This window comes from Equus asinus, chromosome 19 (assembly GCF_041296235.1).
Source record: "Equus asinus isolate D_3611 breed Donkey chromosome 19, EquAss-T2T_v2, whole genome shotgun sequence".
Taxonomy (NCBI): Eukaryota; Metazoa; Chordata; class Mammalia; order Perissodactyla; family Equidae; genus Equus; species Equus asinus.
Window position 1 is genome coordinate 1,181,670 of NC_091808.1, and position 15,421 is coordinate 1,197,090.

The window sequence follows — 15,421 nt, forward strand, 5'->3', positions numbered from 1 at the left end:
TTCCTGTTGAGGGGAGGCTTCTGGAAGGTACAGCCAAGGAGATGACATCTGAGTTCAGCTTTGAAAACACTGGGTGGGAGCAGCTTGAGAACGGGAGGGAGGAGGTAGGAACACCCGGTTCCCACCAAAGGGGAACAGGTGATTGTGTTAGCTGCCGCCTGGCATTGGCGTTTGAACAAGGGTTCCACACCACAAAGGCTTGACCACCCAAGGGCGTGAGAGGTTCCAGCTGGGCTGAGGCTGCAGGAGGAGCCTCCATGCTGTGGGCTGGGCTGTCCTTCATGGAGAGAGGAGGGGAGGCCCCAGAGGTAGAGGGGAAGGTTCTGCCTCTCCCTCCAGCGCCTGCTGCTCTACCAGGACTCCGGGGACATCCTCATGCTTCCCCGTCGGTGCCTGAGCACCACCTGTCCAGGCCCTGAGCTCTGCCTCTGAGGACACGGACAGCAGACAGGTCCCTAACCGCCTGCACTGATGGTGGGCAGTGAGCGTCCTGGGCATCCCAAAGGATTCCGGTTTGGACTATTTCTGGAGACTCTTCTACCATCTTTGTTCCCTTCAGACAAGTAGGAGCCTGGCTTCGTGCCCTGAGAACATGCCAGAGGATGCCAGCCTGAGACGCTCTCAAGTGAGCTGAGTGAAGGCATAAAAACACCTTTATACGGTAACCCTCACGGACGTGGCAGGATGGGAACAGCCCAACCAAAATGTCAGCTCCGCAAAGGCAGGAAGGCACGCCCTCACGCCGCACAAACCCTCTTGCACAACTGGACTGGGCTGGTTGCTGAGCTCGCGGCAAACCCGCCTCCCAGCCCTGCTCTGGGGCCCGGGGAGCTGGCTGCTCCCACTGGCGATGGGGCCTCGAGGCTAGAACAGCACTTCACAGCCGTCCCTTCCTGCGAGCGTGAATCCAGTTCATGGTTTTCCTGCCCTCGCAGAGCCAGCTTCGCCACCCCACCGAGACCCCAGGACCAGGGAGCAGCGTTCCCTCCTCCAGCAGCTCAGGCCCGTGGTGCCTTCCTGCTGAGCTGGGCCCCTCTGCTGAGCTGGGAGCATTGGCGGGGCCCTGGCCAGGCCTGTGTTCCCAGCCCTCGGTGGGGCCTGCTTCTTGCAGTTCTGCCTCCTTGATACTTTACACTTCTTCTTCCCCTTTGCTGCCTTATTATCAACTTTCTACCCAGTGAACAATCCTTGCTCTTAAGTTCCCCTGCTCAAATAACTGGTGTGGCTTCTGTCTCTGACTGATGCACTTATTTAACTTAGGGAGACCAGGAGCCCTGGTTTATCAAGACAGGACTTCAGAGACTTTGACTAGTAACCATAATTATGGCAGCAAGCATTTACACAGCAAGGCCCTGGGTCGAGCAGCTGATGTCCGTCCCCTTGTGAAGCCCCGATCCCCCATGTCACAGGTGGAGCAGCCTGCCCAGGCCCCGTGGCGGGCCGTGGAGACCTGAACTCAAGCCTGGGCTCCCGAGCCCACCCCGAACCCCTGCTCTAGGAGGCTCCTCTCGTTTATTTGTCCCTTTAGTGACAGTTCCCTGGGCCACTGCGCGGGGCACTAAGAGAAACACGTGTGTAACAAGAGCCCCAGCCCCTCCCAGAGTCCCAGCCCGCAGCACCACCAGAGCCAGGGGGCGAGGAGCGGGTGAGAGGGAGCCGTCCTGGCACCCGCTTGAAGCCCAGGCCCCAGGAGCAGGCCTCCCTGTGTGTTTGAGTCTAGCGCCTCTCTCTCAGCTCATGGTCCACGTTCTGCATACCTTCTTCTCACGAGGTTAACACAGAAACGTGACTTGGACACCCACACACTAATATGTGTAAGCTTGTGTTGACACAGGAAACAGCCCCATGCAACCCTTAAAGCAGGTTTTGTATGTTGACAGTACTGAGTTCAAAGCAAAGGGCATTAGTGACAGAAAGTAAGCAGCCCAGTAGACATACAGACCCACGGAACAGAAATGAGGGTTCAAAAATAAACCCAGACATCGAAGGCCCATTGTTTTTGATCAGGGTGCAAAGACAATTCAACAAATGGTGCTGGGCCAATGGGACACCTACATGGAAAAGGATGAAGTTGGACCCCCACCTCACACCATCCACAAAACAACTCAAAATGGATCAAATCTAAATGTGAGGGTTAAAACATAAAACTTTTACAAGAAAACATAGGGTTAAACCTTCATACCTTGGATTAGGGAATGGTTTCTTAGCTTTGACACCTAAAGCACAAGCAACCAAAGAAGAAATAGGTAAATTGGACTTCACCGAAATTAAAAACTTTTGGATTGTAAATGATACCCACAAGAAAGTGAAAAGATAACCCACAAAATGGGAAAACATATTTGCAAGTCCTATTCTGGTAAGTCTGGTATCCAGAGTAGATAAAGAATCTCATGACAATAGTGGAAGGACAAACAACCCAGTTAAAAGGTGGGAAAGGACCTGAATAGGCATTTCTCTAAAGAAGGCACAAATGGCCAATAAACACATGAAAAGATGCTTGTTAGCCATCAGGGAAATGCAAATCACAATGAGACCTCACTACCTACACAAGGATGGCTAGAATCAGCTGAGATATGGAGAAACTGGAACTCTCATACACTCCTGGCAGGAATGGAAAATGGTGCAGTCACTGGAAAATGGCAGCTCCTCAAAATGTTAAACATAGAGTTACCACATGACCCAGCAAGCCCACTCTTAGGGATGTACTCAGGAGAACTGAAAACAGACGTCCACACATGGACTTGCACACGAATGTTCACAGCAGCATTATTCACAATTGCCAACAAGTAGAAGCAACTCAAGTGTCCATCAGCAGATGGATGGATATACAAGAAACGGTATATCCAGAGAATGGAATACTGTTCTGCCACGAAAAGGAAGGAAGCGCCCACTCATGCCACAATGGGCACGAACCTTGAAAACATGACGCTGAGTGAAAGAAGTGAGACACAAAAGCCACATCCTGTAAGATGCCATTCATATGAAATGTCCAGAATAGGCAAATCCAAAGAGACAGAAAGTAGATTAGTAGCTGCTAGGGACTGGGCAGGGGGACAGGGAGTGACTGCTGACAGATATGGGGGATGAAAGTGTTCTGAAATGGGATAGTGGCGATGGGTGTACAACCTTGTGGATATACTAACAACCACAGAATTGCACACTTTGAAAGTGCGAATTCTGTGGTAGGAGAATTATATCTCAAAAACAATGAAGTACCCAGCTCAAAAAACTTTCTCAAACCAAGTGACTCACCCTGCCGGGAGTGATGAGGTTCTCAATGCCGACCAGGTCCCTCTGGAGCTCCGTCAGCTTCTGGAGATTCTCCAGCCGGACGAGGCTGTGCTGGAGTGTGGATGTCACTTCTGTGATGGCCTTGAGGGCGTCTGCGTGGAGAGAACCCTCAGGACAGGTGCTCAGGCAGGTGGGCCAGGCGCGGCGCAGAAAAAACCCTTCACCCACCACTCTGTGACAGGAACTGGCATTTTACTTTATTTTTTTTTGCAGAGGAAAATTTGCCCTGAGCTAATATTCATTGCCAATCTTCCTCTTTTTGCTTGAGGAAGATTCGCCCTGCAGTAACATCTGTGCCAACCTTCCTCTATTTTGTATGTGGGACGGCTGCCACAGCCTGGCTTCATGAGCGGTGTGTAGGTCCACGCCTGGTATGCAAACCCACAAACCCCAGCTGCTGAAGCAGTGTGCATGAACTTAACCACTACGCCACCAGGCTGGCCCCATACCCTGCTATCTTTTTATCAGGACTCCCACTGACAGCCTGGCCACAGCACCTCATGGTCCCAACAACTACAGCAGGAGACGCTGCCCTCACGCAGCTCCGCCCTCCTTTTCAGCTCTCGCCCTGGCAAGTCTCATTTCTCCAGTGGAGCTGACACCGGCCTCACAGCTTTGAGAGGATAAAGTCAGATAAGGGCACACGGAGAGATGAGCTCTTCCTTCATAAACGACACGTTGTCAGAGCCTCAGTGATGCTGCCTCAGGTGCTGACACTGGAGTCGGCTCTGTGCAGACTCCTGAGCTCCCACCCCGGCCGGGCCTCACCAGCCCTCAGGGTCCAGCTGAAGTCTGAGCCCCTCCTCCTGGACACGCAGTTGGGCAGAGACTCGCTTTGCTCTGCTTGCTCACTGCAGGCTGCCTGGCCCCACGTGTGCCCCTGGACAGCACTCAGTGCTACCCTGCCCTTGGATGATGTGTGCACGGAGTGCAGGGCTGGAAGGTCACCGCATGGGCTCTGCATTGCACTGGGGTTGGCACTGGAAGCTGCTGTAAGCTGGGAATGCACTTTAGACCTATGCCAGACTGATGTCCATAGTACCACCTGTGCCTGGGACTCCATGGGACCAGCATGATGTTGACAGACTGTCAACATACACTTAGCACCTGGCCAGTGCCAGGCACTGCCCCTGGGAAACCCTTATTGACTGAATGATAAAATACAAATGCAAGGCCACCCTCTCTAGGCCCCAACCTAAAGGTACTCCCTTTTGTCCAACAAGTTCAAGCTCAAGCTCTTGGGAAGACCAAGAGGGCTGGTAACATCTGCACCCCAAGGGGCCTTTTTCTGAGGCGGGGGAGTGGGTGGGGGCGGGGCACCAACTGCTGTCATCAGCTGAGGGTGCACTTCATCCCCTGGGCTCTCCCAACCATTGGCAGACGGCTGGGGTCTGAAGCAAACCAGTCTCGGCTGTCACATCGCATTGTGCTGACAGTTTACGAAGCACCTTCAGAAATGTAGCCTCAGTCAGTTTTTGCATCAGCCTGTGAGACAGGTTTTCCTGAAGAGGAGCCTGACAGCAGCGGGTGTGCTCGACCCTCTCCACTCGGCATGGCCTCCCCTGATGGCTTGGAGCCCAGGTCACTGCCGCCTGCACTGCCCCACCCCGCAGGGACTTCAGGAGAAGGCTGACAATGGGGAGCATTTTAAGTGTGCTACACTGATTTCATATTTCCCTTAAAATGCTTGGAAACACTTCCGACAATTTTGTCCTCTCCTTTTTAGCACACACGAAATACTTGCTTTTAGAATGAAGAGGAAGAGAGTTGTCAGCATAGTGTGATCCATTTTGTTTCTTGTACATCAGAAAGCATCTTATTTGCACCCATTTATGACTATGGGAGACCGGCTAGAAGGAAATGCTGAATAGTCTTCCATCTTATGCTTTTAATGACAATGGTAAATTTACTTATGAAAACCTGATAGACAGTAATTTCCTGCACTAAATTTACAGTACAACTAGAAGTCATATTTGTAGGTTATAAAGGTCAGGGTTTATTTTTTCGCCCCTTTAACACAAAAAATGACAAAGTCCATCTATGTGAGAAACTTCGAACAGGCCACCGTGGCTCAAATATTTGAGTTTTAGATCCAAGGCTTCCAGGACAGAAATGCCCACAGGCAGCAGGTCACTCTGAGAGTGGCACTCCACCCCCCAGTACTCCAACCCCTCCAGGGGGCTATGGGGGGACCCCTTGCAGCAGAAGGCCACCCTGATCAGTGTCTACTCCCTGTGACCACTCCAGGGTAATTGGAGTCCTTCCCTCTGCTGTTCAGATTTGGAGCAGAGAAGGGCCTCACCCTGGGGAGGTGGAGTTGAAGGACAGGTTCGGGTCCTGCCCTCCTCCATCGGCAGGAGGGGCAGGGGAGGGCAGCGGCCAGCGCACCCCACGCCTCCCAGTTAAGGAAGCCAAAGTTGCCCCTGCCTCCTACCCACGCGGGCTTCTAGCCGTTGGATGCAGGCTTCGTAGTAGGCACATGGCCACACCAGCTTCCAGCACCGAGCCACACTAGCTCCTAGCAGAAAGCCACACCAGCTTCCGGACTTGGCCGTACGGCTCCTAACCACACAGCCGCGGCAGCCTGAGAGACAGGACTCGGCGCCCGCACTCACCGCGGCAGTTGGCGTGGTCACGGTGCCTGGGCGCGTAGTGCCCACAGAGCCGGCTCAGCAGCAGGCGGTAGTGCACCAGTCGCTGGATGGGCTTCAGTAGGAACGTGTTGAGAGGCAAGTAGCAGACCTTCTGGAGCTCGAACTCTTTGTACACCATCTCTAGCTTCTTAGAGCGTTTCGTGGCCTTTTCCAGTTCTGTCAGGACCTCATCATGCCTTTGGAAGTAGCTGGTAAACTCCTGTTGAGGTACAAAAGGGGGGCCTTTAGGTTAGCAGATGTGGGAGGGGTGTCCAGTTGGTGAGCGGCCTGTCTGGACGGCATTCCCAGTGTAGACGTCACACCTGGCTGGAAATGCCAACGGGCAGAACAGAGAATGACCCAGCGTACGCGAGCTGGGGCTTTCCAGCTTCCACAGAGTTGGCTCTGTCCCGTCTGAGACTCCACCTCGACCAAACCTCGCTCCAGATGGGAGGGCAGGGGCTTGTCCCCAGCCGCCAGCACTACGCCCACCGCTGACGGACCCCACGGCTCATGCGGTGAGTGCTCACGGGGCTCTGTCCCCACTTTACAGATGAAGGACTGAGGCTGAGAGGGCTGCAGCTCGCTGCATGTGACACAGTGAGTGAGCGCTGCGGAGGCTGCCCCGGGTCTCACCCACACTCCAGAGCGGAGCGGAGCGGTCGCCCGACCCAGTTATCGAAGAGAGAGCACAGTCCCTCCGGACGGTTTACCCAAATCAAAGGGACGCGTGTGTGGATTCCGAGTGTCACACAGCTGGATTAAACTCTGCTAACCCTACCTTTTGGAGGGTTTTAATATATATATATATTTTCTTTTTGAGGAAGACTGGCCCTGAGCTAACATCCATGCCTATCTCCCTCTACTTTGTGTGGGACGCCTACCACAGTGTGGCTTTTTTGCTGAGCAGTGCCATGTCCGTACCTGGGGTCTGAACCGGTGAACCCTGGGCCACCAAAGCGGAACATGTAAACTTAACCGCTGCGCCACCGGGCTGGCCCCCTGGAGGGTTTTAATACTAAATCGGTTTGTTTTAATGAACATTACAGATGACCTGTGTGGTATGTATGGTAAGCTCAATCAAACAGATTTGTATATATTTTGATTTTAAATTCCTGCAAGTGCTTTTGGGATAGGCAGAACTTACTAATTAACCACCTGGCTCAGAAAACCCGGTAAGTGTCAGGGTAAGGAAGGGGCCTCTGAGCAGGATGGAGCTCTTCAAGTGGGGCTATCTGAAGTCAGAACTGAGCGATCCTGTGGGCCCCTCGGGCTTCTAGGAATGAAATGGGGCCTAGAAGAGTGTCTAGAGTCTGGCTGGATAGAGGAGAAGGCGGGACAGGCCTGGGATGGAGGCGGCAGCCAGCCCAGCGAGTGGACTTGTTGGCGAGGGCTTGAGAGACGGGAGTGATGCAAGCGGTGGGGGTGCTCCAGAGTCTCCGGGAAGGATGCTGCAAGGACGCCCCAAGGGAACCCCCGGGGGGAAGGCCTGTCCCAGGTCTGTTTAGCAAGAGTAAGATCTCTGAACAGCAAAAGCACAGCTGGCCCTGTTGACTCCAACCCTGTGACAACTGGTCCTAACAAAGGGACATCTCGCTTCCCCACGTGGCTGACCTGGGCTACCCAGAGTCACTCCATTTGCACTTTCCTTGGCACAGTCCCTTCACAGAGCTCAAGCCCATCCAAGGAAAACACCTGAACTATGAGCCTAGCAGGTGAGTGGAAACAAACCCCAACATCAACCTAGACAGGCTCCGCACAGCCGTCTCCGGGCTGCAGCACCCAGCAAGAGCAGCATCTGCACGTGGGTCAGCTGGAGGCTCATGTCCCATTGTGAATCACAGAGAGACGTCAGGAGCGCCAACTCAGCACACTCTGACGCTGCTCTGAGGGTCACACTTTGCTGATGGGAACTATGCTCTGAGGGGAACGCTAGCTGAGGGGAACCCTGCCTTGAGAGGAACACTGTCCTTGGGGCTCCTTACTCTGAGGGGAAAGCTGTCCTCAGGGAATGTTGCTCTGAGGGAAATCACTGTCCTGACAGAAACCCTCTCCTAAGGGGAATGATTATCTGAAAGGAATGCTGTTCTCAGGCAAACACTGCCCTGAGGGGGACACTGTCCTGAGGGGAGCAATGGTCTTGGGGGAATGCTGTCTGAGAGGAATGCTGTCCTGAGGAGAACGCCATCCTGTGGGGAATGCTGTCCTGAGGGGAACAATGTTCTGAGGGGAATGCTAGTATGAGGGGAGCTCTGGCCTGAAGGGAGTGCCTTTCTGATGGGAATGATGTCTTGCAGGGGATGCTGCTTTGAGAAGATTGATGCTCTGAGGAGTACGCTGCTCTGAGGAGGACATGTCCTTAGGGAGACAGTTTACTGAGGGAGAGTCTGCTGAGGAAAAGCCTGTCCTGAGGGGTTGTCACTCTGATGGGAACACTGCCCTGAGGAGGATACTGTTCTGAGGGACCACTGTCGTGAGGAGAGTACGGCTCTGAGGGGAACACTGTCCTGAGTGGAACACTTGTCTTGCAGAAATGCTGTCTAGGGGGAACTCTGCCATGAGAAAACACTGTTGAGAGGAACAATGCCCTGTCCTGAGGGAAATACTGACCTGAGGAGAATGATTACCTAAAGGTAACTCTGAGGTGAATGTTGCTCAGAGGGGATCACTGTCTGGATAGGAACACTGTCTTTGTTTCTTTTCTTTTTTTTAAAGATTGGCACCTGTGCTAACGTATGTTGCCAATCTTTCTTTTTTTTTTCTTCTTCTTCTTCTCCCCAAGGCCTCCTGGTACATAGTTGTATATTCTGGTTGTGAGTGCCTCTGGTTGTGCCGTATGGGATGCCACCTCAACACGGCCTGATGAGCAGTGCCATGTCCGACCCAGGATCCGAACCAGCGAAACTCTGGGCCGCTGAAGCGGAGTGTGCAAACTTAACCACTCGGCCATGGGGCCGGCCCACGGAACACTGTCTTGAGGGAAATGCTGTTGTGAGGGAAAGGCTGTCCTGAGGAGTCTCTCTTTTGAGGGAAATGCTGTCGTGAGTGGAACACTGTCCCAAGAGTAATGCAGCTCTGAGGGGATGCTGTCCTGAGGGGAAAGGTGTGAGGGGAATGCTGTTCTGAAGGGAATACTGTCCTGAGGGGAACTCTGTCTAGGAAAAACTGTTCTGAGGGGAATGAGGTCCTGAGGAGAACATTGTCCTGAATGGAATGCTGCTCTGAGGGGAATGCTATCCTCAGGGGAACATCGGCCTGAGGGAAATACTGTCCTGATAGGAATGCAGTCGGGATGGGAATGCTGTTCTGAGAGGAAGCTGTCCTGAGGTGAGTGTTGCTCTGAGGGTAGAGCTATCCTGAAGGGGAAGCCGTCCTTAGGGGAATTCCATCCTGAGGGAAAAGCTGTGTAGACTGAAGGCTGTCCTGATGGGAATGATGCTCTGAGGGGAAAGCTGGTCTGATAAGAATGCTGCTCTGAGGACAATGCTGTCTGAGGGAAATGCAGCTCTGAGGAGAACTCTGTCCTGAGGGGAACACTGCTGACAGGAATGCTGCTCTGAAGGGAATGCTGTTATGAGGGGAATGCTGCTCAGAAGAGAATGATGCTCTGAGGGGAAGGCTGTCCTGAAGTGAATGCTATCCCTGAGCTGAATGCTGTCCTGATGGGGCAAGCCGTCCTGAGGGGAAAGTAGCTGTTAGGAGAATGCTGTCCTGAGGGGAATGCTGTCCTGAGGGGAATGCTGTCCTGAGGGGAACGCTGTCCTGAGGGGAACGCTGTCCTGAGGGGTACGCTGCTGTTGTGCTGATAGTTGCTAGGCCTGGAGTCACCACCTAAACCCATGGTACCTTTAACTGTTGCATGTTCCTTAGTAGGACGTCCCCGATTCGTTGATGACCACCTGTGGCATGGGCATTGGAAGATCCTTCCCTGGAGTAGAGATGAACAAATATGGTCAAAAGCCTGTGAAAGCTTGTGAGACACACTTCAATTTGATACTTGTGTGACCAGCTATTCTAGTCACAGACAGAATGGCAATGAGATGCTTTGAGGTAGAAGGCTCATACTTGACAGAAACAATTATTACATTCTGGCCATTCTCTAAAAGGTACTAATCAGGGCCCCCCCCCCCCCCCCCCCGAAATCATCTACCTTCAGCTTACTTCTTTCATTCTCTCTTCTGGAATAGGATGAATAAAAGTGATTGTTACATGTCTACTCCTTCCCACAAGTGTAAAAAATTTACTTCAATGAAATAATGGTTGCTGTGAATTATTTTCTGAAGCCAGGAAGTTCCTGAGAGCAGTGATGGTGATGAGAGTGGGCTGCCCATTGTAGGGGTCCAGGGTGTGGGGGCCGCTGTGTGGGGGTCCAGGGCAGGGGCTGCCCATGTTGGGGTGCAGGGCCCAGGGGCTGCCTGTGTGTGTAGGGTATTACCAGAGTGCCAGCCTCTGCTCCACCTCGTGCAGGAAACCTCTGTGGAACTCGTAGATGGGGTCAATGTTGGAGAAGAGCAGGGTCATCAGGTCTGCAGGCATGGCATCCTCTTTGACCACCGCACTGCGAAACCACTGTGGGAAGAGCTCAGGGTGACTGAGGGACCTTGCCCCTGAGGGCCTGTGGCTACAGGACACCCAACACTGACCCCACAGTCACTGCCCATGAGGACAGCTCAAGTCAGTGTTAAGTCCATCCTCTTGGCTGACCACCCAATTTTCACAGTATAAGAAAACAAATCTGGGTGAAAAGCTTCAAATGGATATATTCCCAGTTTTGCAAAAAATTGGACACAGTGTTCTCACCTGACTTAGACATGTGTTAAGGCAAATATATTTAACAGAACATATACATGTAGGTCTCATGATGGCCAAGAGCTATTTCTCAGGAGGGATCCTCTGTCTCTGGTTTAGATTGAAGAAGTATTAAGAAAATCAAAGTAATAAAGGACATAGGTGTCATACCACGGTGATAACTTCTAAATCCTTCAGGTATGTTCGTTCTGTAGCGAGAATCTCCTTTGCTATGAAATAGGCTTCATCTGCTGCTGTGCACTGCAAGAAGCAGAGAGTATGAGCACGTGGCTGTCAGTCATGTCACTGACATTCATAACATTTTCTTCTGCTCAAGTTAACATCGTCATGCAGTTTTCATCTGTAATTCCTGAAGGGATTTACTTCTGAGTAAAAATATAAGCCCAGGGGCCAGCTGGGTGGTGCAGTGGTTGGGTGCGCACGTTCTGCTTCGGCAGCCCGAGGTTTGCCGGTTCGGCGGATCCCGGGTGCGGATGTGGCACTGCTTGGCAAGCCATGCTGTGGTGAGCGTCCCACATGGAAAGTGGAGGAAAATGGGCACGGATGTTAGCTCAGGCTAATCTTCCTCAAAAAAAAGAAAGAGCCCAGCTGTATCTCCCTCACGTTTTCGTCATTTTATGTTAGTCTTTTTGAGAAAAGAATTGCTGTTGAAACATATACTGAAGCTTACTATTGGTTTTGTGATGCAATTATTGTTCAGATATCACCGCCAGGGGTATTCCTGGTGAACACACAGATACATGAGTGTGTACATAAGTGATTATAAACAATTAAGCTTAATTTCCAAAAAAGTCACTTAAATTACCAAACAGTGTACTTTCTAACAGTGCCCTATATTAGAGCACAAGGCTGGCTAATGCACTTGGAGTGCAGGGCCAGAGATGGCCCAGCCCTGAGAGCTCTTAAATCTCCATCAGGGCCTCTGCCTGATGAGCAGGTGCAGGCAGACAAGTCAGCAATGACGGGACCAGCAGGAGCAGGAAGAGCCACACTGCGCCCAGCTCTCGGCACTCCAGCAAAGTGCAGGCCTCGTGCTTGGCCTAGGTGGGTGCTGTGTTCTTCCCTGAAGGGCCCCTCCCTACCTCGAGCACCTCTCATAGCAGCCTCTGCCAAGGTCCAGCTCGATGGCCCCTCCTCTGTCCTTTCCCACCTGGCGGACACGGGTCCTGCTCTATCCCTGAGCCATTGCCCTGCCACTCCTCCACCAGGCTGAGGACTTCTTTAGGGCCGACTGTCCCCCTATCCACCATGCAAACATCCAAGGAGCTTGCGCCAGACCCAAAAAGGCACCTGGGACGTGCCCAGGAACAGATGTCCCTGCCCTCGAGCTGAGGGCCTCCCAGGAGGAGATAGGCAAGAAGCAATGCACAAGCTAAAGGGGAAGTGACCTATCACGGCAGAAAAGTGCCCTAGAGTACAAAACGTGGCAGGTGGGGGAGAGGTGGACGCAGCCTCTGACTGCCTCCTGGTGGTGGGAGACAGGCCAGAGGCCAAAGATGAGGGGGAAGGTAAGAGGTGCGCGAGCTGGTTACAAGTGGGGAAGGCAGGGGTCCCAGGATGAGTCTGAGAGCAGGCCGGAGGGGGCTGACGCTGGTCAGGAGGCCTCTGCACCACCCAGGCCCCGCAGCAGGGGAGGGGAGCAGCCAGATGGGATGAGGGTGGACCCGGGACACAGTCTGAAGGTCCAGTTCCAGTGTGGGTGGAGGTGCGAAGGATGGAGGAGGCAAGGATGACTGTGGTTTTGGACCCAAGCCAAGGGAAAGAGCTGCTGTCCCCAGAGGTGAAGGCTGCAGGTGGCAGGTTTGGGGAGAAAGGTCGGGGTCAGGTTTGCACCCGGGGTCTGAGATGTGCTATAGACACTATTGAGAAGCGAGCTGGGCATGGGGGTCTACAGCTGAGATGGGAGGCTGGGCTGGAGGCTGACCTTTGGGGCCCCCCCGTCTTCCTCCTGTGCCCCTCCCCCAGGTGAAGTTTAGCAGGGGTTTAACAAAGGCGTGTTCCTCCTGTGTGCCCTGGAGCCCACCAAACTGAGAGGTCAGCCAGCCGACGGGCAAGGCCCCTTGGGCCCACCAGGAACACTCTGCTTGACCTGCTGCCCTTCAGAACCCCTGTCCTGCTGTCCTTCCCCCAAACTCCTGCATGTGGAACATCCGCTGGCTGCTTCTCACATCAGCTCTTCCCAAATGATTGACAGCCGTGCAGCTCAAGCAGCCCAGGGAGCCTGCTCTATGGTTTTGCAGGCTCTGGCCGGGGCAGCATCTCCTCGGAGCTCCCACCCTGGGCCCCTGGCGCTTGGGCCCTCCCTGCAGAGAGCAGCAGGATCACCTTTCCAACCTTCATGCTCTTCAATTTTTTCTTTTTGGGCTTCATGCTATTAAATCCAAATTCAGTAAAATCTCTTTAAAAAGTAATATTTCCACCTGAGCTTACAGTGACCAGTGGGCTCCCTGGCCTTTGGCTCTGGGGGAGAGTCCAGTGCAGGCAAGCTGGCGTCCTAACTGCAGTCACCATTGCATGGGGTCCCAAAGCAATGCCCCAACCCTGAGCGCTATCCTATAGAAAGGGGTCCACCCCAGGTTCTAGACCAGCTCCTTTGCTTGAGGCAGGTGAAGGCACCCAGAGACAAACAGTCTGGAACAACCATGGCAGCACCCCTGAAGAGACCGCAGTAACGTCACAGGCACCACCAGGTAGTGACAAGGAGATGCAAGGAGCCGAGTGGTCAGGAGCAGCTGGTGGATGGCCCGCCTGTGCAGCCGGTGGCCCCCTGCTTCCCAGCACAGAGAAAACCTCTTGGGAAACTCAGTGGAGAGAAATCAAAACAGCTGCTGCCCTGCCCAGCCACACCCCCCGACAACATTACATCCAGGCTGAGCCCCAGGGAGGAGGACGTGCTTCCTGCCAAGCCCACCACCTGTCCCTGAAGAAAGCAGCCCGAGAGCCACGAGCACAGCGAGCCATCACCGCTTCTCTCACAGGAGCTGTGGGAAGAAGCGTCTGCCACCTTCAGCTCTCATACCTTTCGAATATTGTTGGTCCTCACCAATTTCTATTAAAAAGGGAGAAACAGCGTATTAAGTGGGAGACATTGGGGAGGAGGAGGGGGTAGCCCCTGTTTCTCCGCACAGCTGAGCAGGCAGATGCAAACGCAGACGGCCGCCAAGGCTCAGCCGTCGGAACACCTCGGTTCTCAAACCCCTGCGTTCGCTTGTGGAGTTTAGAAACACACAGGCCCTGCCAGGAGAGTCGTCGGTGAACTGGGGGCTTCCCTGCGTGAATCGGGGGGTTGGGGGCCTTTTTGGGGGCGCCATTTCACAAAGCCTGCACAGAGCAGAGCCGGTTCACTCGCCCGGAGGGCTGTGTTTGTTCGGTGCTGGCCTCTGGGACGGTCTAGGGGGCAGCAGTGAAGAAAAGGCCATCCCTGTCGCCCCAGGAGCCCACCCCTGCTGGATGCCGATGCCGGCTTGGCTGCGTAGCCCGCCGTGGAGCACCGCTTGGCCGGAAATCACGAGGTGGCATGTCTGTGAAGAGAGGAGAGGTGGCAGGACCAGGGGTCCCTCTGCACAGGCGCTGGGGGCCCAAGGGCTGCCTGGGAGTGGTGGCCCAGCCACGGCTCTCTGAGGGGCCCACGTGTGACTAGTGGGCTCCTCTCAGAGGCCTGGTCTGGATAACAGATGCTGTGGCCTCCCACTGTCAGCCCGCTTGCCCTTGGGTGTGAGAGGTCGTCACCCGACGGAACCACCTGAAGATGGACTAGGTTTTGTAATACAGAAAGTAACAAGTTAAAATTTAGTTTTTTAATGGCTTTCCTCCAAGCCATTTTTGTTTTTGCACCAAAGCAACAGTGGGCTACACAGATGGTCATTAGGTTTCCAAAATAAATAAATAAAAGATGTCCCCAAGCCAAACACAAAGTGTCTGAGTGACCAGAATGACCTCTGCCGGCCAGCCTGACTCTACGTCCAGTCCAGCTGGGTTTCCTTCCGGCTTGCTCCTTGGGACCCCCACTCCGTGCAGAGGCACAAATGGCTCCTGGCTTCTCTCTCTGCAGCCCCCCAGGGCCATCACAGCCCACTATTTTACCACCCTCTAGACAAAACCGCTAATGCCCTGGAGCCTTGTCCTTCCTCATGTGCCCACCCACAAAGCCGCCTTGGCCACATTGCCCAGGCTACAGGCAAGGCCATGAGAGTGGAGGTGGCCAGGAGGCCACGGGCGCCACTGCCTCTGGCCATCCTCTCATGGGCGAGCGAGCACATTTCTCTGCTTAGTCCATCACTCTCCGCCTGCACATCTCTCAGTACACGCCCTCACTCCTGTCCCTGACAATAAAGAGAAACCCACGGGGGGATAGCCTCAAGTTTCCACTTAAATCCACATGCCACACACGTCCGCCTCCCCTTGCTACAACACTCCCCAGTCTGGACCCCACTCCTCCCTGACACTCCTCCAGGACCTACTCATCCATCAGCCTGAATGCCTCCGCTGACCCTCAGACGAGACCCTCTCTTAGCACTCAGACCTTCTCCTCCCAGTTACTCGGTTGTTAAAATGATGCCCAACAAAGCAGGAAGGGTGGAGGCTGAGGGCTCCCCAGGGCCTACCTGTTCCCACCATATCCCCAGGATCCAGCCCGACACCTGGAACCCACGGGTGCCGGGAACTGTTGTTAAACGAATAAGGAAACC

General features: G+C 53.8%; 1 protein-coding gene across 8 annotated transcripts in view; it reads right to left on the reverse strand.

The window, feature by feature from the left end:
• The window catches only part of FARP2 (FERM, ARH/RhoGEF and pleckstrin domain protein 2), a 109,310-nt gene that overhangs the window by 9,171 nt on the left and 84,718 nt on the right, over positions 1-15,421 (reverse strand). For 5 of the 8 annotated variants that reach the window (XM_044751501.2, XM_044751497.2, XM_044751495.2 and 2 more), the window contains 6 exons: positions 13,753-13,782; positions 10,884-10,973; positions 10,360-10,493; positions 9,771-9,852; positions 5,907-6,144; positions 3,253-3,383 (listed from right to left, as the gene is read on the reverse strand). In XM_044751501.2, the coding sequence (XP_044607436.2) occupies positions 3,253-3,383; positions 5,907-6,144; positions 9,771-9,852; positions 10,360-10,493; positions 10,884-10,973; positions 13,753-13,782 (705 nt within the window). The remainder of the gene's footprint in view (positions 1-3,252; positions 3,384-5,906; positions 6,145-9,770; positions 9,853-10,359; positions 10,494-10,883; positions 10,974-13,752; positions 13,783-15,421) is intronic. The other 3 variants (XM_044751500.2, XM_044751498.2, XM_070489170.1) reach the window with 1 other exon arrangement.